Here is a 9,699-nt window from a genome sequence, read left to right on the forward strand (position 1 = left end):
CGGTCATCCTCGCAGCGGCGGCTGTTGGCTAAGCATCGAACAAAGACGGTGATCACCGCATCGCGCGGCGCTTTCAGATGCGCTTCTGCGGCCGTCTGGAACGCTCTTCCGATATTAGGATGCCACTCGAGCAATGCACTTTTAAAACTGCTTTAGAACTGCTTTTTGTTGTCCTTCCCCCGCACCTCCGATTAGCACGGTTGGCTACGTACGGCGCGAAAGAAGTTCAACGTACATAGCAAGGAACATCGAGTTTGATGGGAGGAAATGAAAATTAAAGACCATAAATATCGCATCAACAAACGGAAATTTTTGTCTCAGCGCGCACACGTACACCACAAACACACGGATGAAGGTAAAGATCCCCCGTGTAGCCTACGCAAGCCGTCGGAGCAAGCGCTGTGAGCGAGCGCCTGCGAGAGTCAACACATGCCGCCCCTGTCTCCCCGCCGATGATGCTCTTACACACTGCAGCCAGGCACTCGTTTTAGGCTGAGTCGACCTCGCAGTGGCTCAGGACCGGTTGCAGTCAATCTCCTCCGATGTTAACCGTTGTCCGAAATTGAACCCGCACCTCCGATTACCACGGTAGGCTTGCGTACGGCGCGAAAGAAGTTCAGCATGCGCACATACACACACACGCACGTATACATTCGGAGCGTCAAAAGTTCACTGGCAAGGAGGTCACGGGACAGACCCGGGTGCGACGGCAGTGGCAGTGGCGGCGGTGGCGCGTTGCAAATTAAAACAACGACGGTCGTTATCGTTGTTACTGCCGTTATTGTTGATATTGTTGTTGGCGTTGTTGTTATTGTTGTTATTTTTCGATTTACAGCTTTCGTGACTGCAGGGATTCATCTTCTTGGTTCTTTCGGTAAAGTCACGTAGAAGGGAAATAATAAAATATTTAATGTTTTATTTTTATTATTTCCCTTTTACGTGACTTTACCGAAAGAACCAAGACGATTGTTGTTATTGTTAGTATTGTTGTTATTGTTATTAGTGTTATTATTGGTATTATTTGTACTGTTACTATTGTTATTGTTGTCACTGCTGTTATTGTTATCATTGTTGTTATTATTATAGTTGTTGCTATTACCGTTGTTATTATCGATATTGTTGTTATTTTTCGATTTAAAGCTTTCGTGACTGCAGGGATTCATCTTCTTGGTTCTTTCGGTAAAGTCACGTAGAAGCGTCTGAAATTCAGACGCTGTCTCCCCGACAGACCTGGTCTTCACCTGAGGACGGCTGCTTGCGTTGTGGCCGAAACGTCGTGAGAATAGTATTTTATTATGTTTCATTTTTATTATTTTATTATTTCTCTTCTACGTGACTTTACCGAAAGAACCAAGAAGATTGTTGTTATTGCCACTATGGTCATTGCTGCTACCGTTGTCACCGCCGCGTGAGCAGGGAGAGGCGCTGAGACAGACGCTGCTCAACCGCTACTACGGCAGCGCCAGCGGCGCGGGGGGCGGCCTCGCTCGCCGCGCCAGCATGGCCTACTACGTGAACGGGCCGCTCTCCGCCGCCGCCGCCGTCGCCGCCGCGAGCCGCCCCACCCCGCCGCACGTGACAGGTGAGTCCCCCTGCTGAGCGCCGCTGCGTTGGGATGTGTCGGAGTGGGGGGCCGTGGCGGTGAAGAAACGTGTGTGCCCGTGGTTGAGATTCTTTCGGACCGTACGTAGCCAACCGTGATTGGGTGAGTGGGTGGGAGAGTGAGTGGGAGAGTGGGTGGGTGAGTGGGTGGGTGAGTGAGTGGGTGAGTGTATGTATATTTAATTTTTTTCGGACTGTATGTAGACAACCGTGAGTGGGTGAGTGGGTGGGTGCGTGAGTGGGAGAGTGTATGTATGTAGAACTTCTTTCAGGCTGTGCGTAGCCAACCGTGAGTGGGTGAGTGGGTGAGTGAGTGGGTGAGTGGGTCAATGAGTGGGTGGGTGAGTGTATGTGTGTATGTTGAACTTATTTCGGGCTGTACGTAGCCGACTGTGAGTGGGTGAGTGGGAGAGTGAGTGAGTGGGTGAATGTAATAGTGTTTGTATGTTGAACTTCTTTTGCACCGTACGTAGCCAACTGGGCCAATTGACGGTGCGGGAGAACGTGCCTGCCATCCATCCTGGGTTTAAGCTGCAGGCTAGAATACAGTGTACGGAGTTCACAGGTCCTTTGAAAGATCTGGACGCGGTCTCCATCATCGGTGGGCTGCTCCGGCAGGCAAAGCTGCGTTGGCTGGGTCATGTAGCCTGCACGTCCAGCTACCGCATGTCCAAACAGGTTCTGTTTGGCTGGATAGAGGGGGCTAAATGGGCACGGCACGGGCGAGAGAAGAGATGGAGTGACGTGGTACAGGAGGACGTGGAGCTGAGTGGACTTGCCGATGACTGGTACCAGCGGTGTCAAGATCGGCCTCTGTGGAGGAGGCTCGTGAAGGACGCTACTGGGCAGTTAAAGGCAGTCGTCCCTCCAACAAAAATGGAGGCCGGGTAGCGACGCTCATAACAACGAGCGGAGCGCCGGGCGGCTAAAACACAGCGAGTTGGCACAGTGGGAGGCACGGGTGGTGCATCTGCCGGTCATCTCGGTCAGTCAGCCCACGGCACCTGCTGGGTCTGTCCCGTGACCTCCCCGCCAGCGAACCTTCGGCGCGTCACGTGATGTCCTCGTAGTGCATCTGGCGGGACGCACGGCGGCCGGTGTTGTGTAGTGTGCCGCGTTTGTCTATTTGTTGCGTGTTAGTGAGTGTGTGTGCACGTGTTTGTGAGAGAGAGAGAGCATGCTGGCGTGTGATCTGTGACAGTGTGTTCGCGCATGTGCGCCCATTTGCCCGTGCGTGTATGTGCGTGTGTGCGCATGTGTCCGTTTGTGTGCGTGTGTGCGTGTGCGTGTTTGTGCGCATGTGTGCATGTGTGTGCGTGTGTGTGCGTGTGCGTGCGTGTGTGTGTGCGTGTGTGTGTGCGTGTGTGTGCGTGTGCGTGTTTGTTGGGAGCGGTAGTGTAGCGGTTAGCGCGCTGCGCTATGAACCTGGCGACCCGGGTTCGATTCCCGCTCATGGCTAACACCAGTGACGATTATCTGAACCGGTTCTGGGCCTCCCCTAGGTCGACTCAGCCTTAAATGAGTACCTGGTGCGGTGTGTAAACATCGCCACTGGGGAGACAAAGGCGGTCGGGCGTGGTGCTGGCCACCCACCCCTCGTGTACCGTTCCGGCCTTCATAGGTGCTCGCTAACAGCACTTGCCCCTACAGTCTGTTAAGGCTATACGGGGGATCTTTGTCTTTATTTTTGTGCGTGTGCGTGTTTGTGCGCGTGTGTGCGTGTGCGTGTGTGTGCGTGTGCGTGCGTGTTTTCCGTGTCACACCGTTTGACGCATTGTGTCGTCGCGCGATCCTCAGGCGAGCAGTCTCCCCCAGCTCGCCGTGACCTTCACCGTCCCCCCTCCCCCTCCTTCCCTGCCTCCCTCCCTCATCTCGCTCCCTCTTTGTCTCCCTCCCTCCCTCCTCGATTGTCAACCGCCGTGGCCACCGTGGCGGCCGTTGTGGCCGCCCCCCTCACCGCTGCCCCCCACCCCCCCCACCCCACCAGGCCTAGGCGCGGTGGCAGCGCTGCAGGAGCATCACCTGCAGCAGCAGCAGCAGCACCGGCGCGCCGACATGACGCTAGTGGAGGTGCAGTGCCACCTGGAGAGGGAGGGGGCGGCCGACCTGGTCATCGACCTCATCATGGGCGCCGCCAGCGACCGGGTCTTCCACGAAACCATCCTCCTCGGCATCGCGTTGCTCGAGGGCGGCAACACCACCATACAGGTGGGCGGCCACACCGCCGCTGTGGAAGGGTGCCTCGAAGCAAAAACGTGAACATCTTCTTGGTTCCATGGGAACCTCATTTGCCAGTAAAAATATGATGATTGTGTATTTACTCTTCTATCTGGCAACAAAACTGACGCCTTTTTTTACAAGGAGTCATGTTTGCATAGACCGCAATACCTGCAGTCATAATGCAAACAAAAGACATGACTCTGATAATGTGCACTGTCCTTGAAGTTGATTGGTCCACACCCGAGACAGCTTTCCTTAGAGCCTAGTCTCACATGGGTTGGACCAGATGAAAAGGTGTCAGTTTTGTTGCCAGATAGAAGGGTAAAAAAACAATTATCATCTTCTTGGTTCTTTCGGTAAAGTCACCTGAAGACGGCTGCTTGCGTTGTGGCTGAAACGTCGTGAGAATTATTTTTTTATGTTTAATTTTTATTATTTTATTACTTCCCTTCTACGTGACTTTACCGAAAGAACCAAGAAGATGAATCCCTGCAGTCACGAACAGCTTTAAATCGAAAAATGTGAACACTTAATTTGGGACCGTTCGTTTTTATTGGAGAAAGAACGGATAACACTGGTCAACACACTTTTTCTGACTCTTAGTTTGTTCGGTAAAGTCACCATGTAGGTAAAAAATGAATTGAAAATTAATTAAAATAAAAACAATAAAATCACGACGTTTCGGAGGCAACGCAAGCTTCCGTCTTCAGGTGAAACTGTCACAGAAAAAAATCTGTATCAAGTGGAGAGAAGTCCCAAGAGGTACGAACTTATATACTGGTTAGGGGGGGGGGGAGCCAGGAAGGGCCGCGGGAGAAGAGGAGTTGTGAGATGGTCAGTACTGCTGCTGGAACTGAGCCTTTGTAATGTAGATGGCATATGTAGATAAGCCAGCTAGGATTAAGCCGCCTTTTGTTATGCTTTTTCTGGCATAAGGTATTCCAACGGTTTTAAGGTAATTTTGGGGTGCTGATTCCAAATCTGCATCAGTTTTTGTCTATCACATCAGGTTTTTGAGATATCAAATATTGCATTTTTAATCAAAACTGCAGAAGAAAAATCTGAAATAAATGTGGATATCTACATAAAATGATATTAAAACACACTATCCTAAAAATGCAGCACCATATTTTAACACTAAAGCAGTCACTGACTCGCAACAACTTGCAATCATAAGTGACAGAGTTAATTTCGGGTAAAATCAATGAAAATGGATTATGCCGATAGCATAAAAATTAGATGTGATAGAGAAAATCTGAGACCAGATTTGGAATCAGCATCCTGAAAACAGCTGCAAAAGTCCAGGCCAGAATTTTTTTTTGTTGACCAGTGTAATAATTCGCCGTAACGTAATAACAAATGCAACGTTAATAGCTTCACAAAGTCAAAGAGTCTCCACTCGATTGCCATCGTCGTCAACGCTACGCCTGGAATCTTCCCCAGGTGGTCTCCAGAGGCCGGAGGAGGCACATTTCTCGTGGTGTTGTTGCAAATTCTCAGAAATGTTAAAATAAATTTGATGCACCCTGTATATGGGAACCCGCGCAACACTGTAGCACAGGTGCAGCATAGCATATTCTTATACGGGGAAATTGAGTTTAAAATACGGGCAAAACAATTGTTTAGTTTGTTTGTTTGTGTTTCTCCCATGTGATGCGACAGTAGGATAAACGTTGAGATTTATAAGTGGCACGGGGTGACCACTAATGTCTGAATTGGTATGCAATAAGGCAGGGCACTGATAAGGGGTTGAGATGTATGGTCTAGAGAGAGGACAGAAACAGCACAATACATTACACATACTCACCCCTCCATTCACTCTCTCCCCTTCTCGCCCATCCACTCACTCTCTCAACTACTCATTCATACACTCACTCTCTCATTCACTCATCCATACACTCACCCTCTTACCTACTCATCCATACACTCACTCTCTCAGCTACTCACCCATACACTCACTCTCTATCCTACTCACCCATACACTCACTCTCTCAACTACTCATTCATACAATCACTCTCTAACCTACTCATCCATACACTCACTCTCTTACCTACTGATCCATACACTCACTCTCTCAGCTACTCACCCATACACTCACTCTCTATCCTACTCACCCATACACTCACTCTCTCAACTACTCATTCATACAATCACTCTCTAACCTACTCATCCATACACTCACTCTCTCACCTACTCACCCATACACTCACCCTCTCACTTACTCACCCATACACTCACTCTCTCACTTTCTCATCCATACACTCACACTCTTACCTACTCATCCATACACTCACTCACCTTCTCACCACTCCATCATTCGCACCCGTGAACCTTTTACGTATAATCTAGATCTTAAGTTTTCGTGACTGCAATGATCCATACTTTTTAGTTCTTTTGCTAAAGTCACGTAGGTATAAAATTAAATAAATGTAAAATAAAACAAAATAAAAACAAATCAAATCACGACGTTACGTATGTACGTTGAACTTTTTTCGCACCGTACGTAGCCAACCTCGCTCAAGCGGAGGTTGCGGATCCTTGATGATGATGATGATCCTTGCGTTGATCTTCGCGTTGATCTTCACGTCTCCCTCCCTCCAGCACTCGTTCTTCCGCCGCTTGACGGAGGACCGCCGCTCCGAGTGCTTCTTCCGCGTCTTTCACGAGCGCATGAAGGCCGCCCAGCAGGAGATCAAGGCCACGGTGACCGTGAGCGCCAGCGAGCTTGGGGGCCGGCGCCGTGACGACGAGAGCCCACCGGAGAGAGAGCCGCTCATCCGCCGCCGACGTAGTAAGGGGGGGGGAGGGGGGCGGTTTGGCGGATGCTCAGGGTTCAGAGGTCAGAGACATGATAATTGGTATTCTTAGGTTTTTTCGGAAAAGTCACGTAGGTAAAAAATTAAAATTAAAATTAATAAAAGTAAAATAAAAATAAAATAAAAATCACGACGTTTCGGAGGCAACACAAGCTTCCGTCTTCAGGTGGAACCGTCACAGCACGATAGCTGTATCAAGTAAATGAGAGATTCCAAGAGATACTACCCCGTACCCCGTATATATACTGGTAAGAATATGAATACTTGCAGTCACGAAAGCTTCAAATGTAGAAATGATAATTGGTTTTTTACCCTTCTATCTGGCAACAAAACTGACACCTTTTTTACGAGGAGTCATGTTTGCATAGACCACAATACCTGCAGTCATGATGCAAACAAAAAACATAACTCTGATAATGTATGCACTGTCCTTGAAGTATATTGGTCCACACCCGAGACAGCTTTCCTTAGAGCCTAGTCTCACATGGGTTGGACCAGATGACGCCAAAAGGCGCACCATTATCAGAGTTATGTTTTTGTTTGCATTATGACTGCAGGTATTATGGTCTATGCAAACATGACTCCTCGTAAAAAAGGTGTCAGTTTTGTTGCCAGATCAAAGGGTAAAAAAAAATTCATATTTTTTACTGGCAAATGAGGTACCAATGGTGTAAATGCTTACCCCGAGCTCTCAGGTAAGAGAAACTCGGTATCTTGATCAGAATTTAGTTTTTGTTCACCGCAATTTCCGACCGTGTCCGTCCGGTGCTTGCTGAACTGGATTGACCGCTGAATGAAAACATTATGAGGTCGCACTCATTTGCATGCAAATGTTTTGCCACAAATGAACCACGATACCTCGCTGATCTCGTCATGGAGCATAAGCCGTCGTCACGCGAACTCCGGTCATCTTCCCAGCAGCGGCTTTTGGCTAAACATCGGACGAAGACGGTGGCCGCATCGCCCGGCGCTTTCTGATGTGTTTCTGCGGCCGTCTGGAACGCTCTTCCTTCCGATATTCGGAAGTCACTGGGAGCTTTGCACTTTTAAATCTGAATTGAAAACGAATTTCTCTTAGAACTGAGTTTTGTGTTTAGTTTGTTATCCGTCCTCCGATAAGCATGGTTGGCTACGTACGGCGCGAAATAAGTTCAACGTACATACACGCAACATTTAGACTGGAGGTATCCGATGGGCTACGACTCTCGTTGTCACAGATGTCCTGGAGTTGCACGGATGAGCCTAGATACTGAGCCGGTCACCGCTTGAGATCACAGCCGCTGTGCGTGTGGACCGGGTTCTCGAGTGACATGTAGGCTCACGGACTTACGTAGGGGATGATGATGATGAGACCGATTGATTCATGGACTCACATAGAGCCCACACAATGGCATGAGGAGGCTTTCATCCAGCAGTGGAGTGATCATGGCTGATGATGATGAGATGCTGATGATGATGACGATGACGCATACAAACTCGCAAAGAGACACGCCGACTCCCATGGAGACCTGCTCACGGCACTCATCAGTGGCGGGCAATATTTGTACTCTCAGTTTTTTCGGTAAAGTCACGTAGGTAAAAAATGAAATTAAGATTAATAAAAATAAAATAAAAATCACGACGTTTCGGAGGCAACACAAGTCTCCGTCATCAGGTGGGACCGTCACAGCCAGATTTGCTGTATCAAGTGAGGCAGGATTCCAAGATGCAAGCTCTTAATGTATAGCAGCAATATTTGGCTGCTATACATTAATGAGCCACTTCGTTGAGCTATCATTTGTGATAGCCAGCTCACTTCTGGAGAAGAGCGAAATAGCTCAGTGGGCCTCACCTGGTGAAATGAAAAAGTTATATATTTCGTCGCTCCATCTCAACGGATGACGTACTCTTCCCGGGAAGCATTCCACTCCCTTTGGCTGCCATCCCGACGACACCAACTCGAATATCAGAATCAGAAAGGGTTTTATTCGCTGAAAGTTCGCACGGACAAGGAATTTACTATGTCAGGAAGGTGCATATTCATCATGTAGGAATCTTAAAACTTAAATAAGTGGTATGCAGTCTAACTATACTAAAATTACAAAGTAACTATACTAAAAAGTTGTAAATTTGAATAAGTATACAATATAAAAGTAAACTAGCCGTAATATACAATCTTAAAATACAAAATACAATAGGGTAACATGTTGTAAATATGGCAAGTGTAATTTTGTAGATAAAATGTTAAGTGTAAAAGTCATTTTAAGTGTAAAAGTCATTTTAAGCCCTTGACCTGTTGAAGTTGAAGAGGCCAACAGCGGATGGGAAGAAACTGTTTTTATGACGTGAGGTTTTGGTCCTGATGGACCGCAGCCTTCTGCCGGAGGGGAGTAGCATAACATTTAAAATAAATAAAAATGGTTTAGTTAAATTTTCTGTTCGAGGCTATACGTGGGATCTTTGTCTTCGCGTGCGTGCGTGCGTCAGTGAGGAGTTCGGTCGCGGGCATAAGCGAGGAGATGCGCGATCAGCTGGCCGAAGCCACCGTCGCCACCCAAAAGGCCTTCAGCCACTACCGGCGGGGTCGCGACCTCGACCCGGACGACGCGGCCGCCGCGGCGGGCAGCATCGCCGGCGCCGGAGTCGTCAGCGGAGTCGGCGGGGGCCCCATCGTGGGTGGGGGGGGGGCTCGGCGGAGGGGGGGCGGGGGCCCTTGGCGCGACGCGCGACGACGGGGAGATGAGTCCCGTTGTGGTCATCATGGAGCCATCTTGCGCTTCTTGCAGCTCATGTGCGAGAACCACAACAGGGACCTGCAGGTGAACACCGCCCGCACGTCCCGCACGTCCCGCGCTTAACGACCCGCCACGGTGCATCGCGCGTCCGGTAGCAGCTGGGCCCCATCCTAAATGAAAACTCTTTTTATTATTATTTATATATTTGAAGCTTTCGTGACTGCAAGGATTCATACTCTTAGTTTTTTCGGTAAAGCCACGTAGGTAAGAAATGAAGAAATGAATAAAATAAAATAATAAAAATCACGACGTTTCGGAGGCAACACAAGTCTCCGTCATCAGGTGG

At 48.8% G+C, this 9,699-nt stretch overlaps 1 protein-coding gene across 1 annotated transcript; it reads left to right on the forward strand.

Moving 5' to 3' along the window:
- Positions 1 to 1,413: 1,413 nt before the first annotated feature.
- Positions 1,414 to 9,476, forward strand: LOC133340080 (inositol 1,4,5-trisphosphate receptor type 1-like; the record flags this gene model as incomplete). Its single annotated transcript, XM_061548145.1, has 5 exons — positions 1,414 to 1,582; positions 3,590 to 3,810; positions 6,425 to 6,614; positions 9,106 to 9,290; positions 9,405 to 9,476. Coding segments are annotated over 5 exons (837 nt in total), but the record flags the coding sequence as incomplete, so codon positions are not given.
- Between the last annotated feature and the right edge of the window lie 223 nt (positions 9,477 to 9,699).

This window comes from Lethenteron reissneri, unplaced genomic scaffold (genome assembly GCF_015708825.2).
Source record: "Lethenteron reissneri isolate LAM-NWPU_2019-01 unplaced genomic scaffold, ASM1570882v1 scaffold_712, whole genome shotgun sequence".
Taxonomy (NCBI): domain Eukaryota; kingdom Metazoa; phylum Chordata; class Hyperoartia; order Petromyzontiformes; family Petromyzontidae; genus Lethenteron; species Lethenteron reissneri.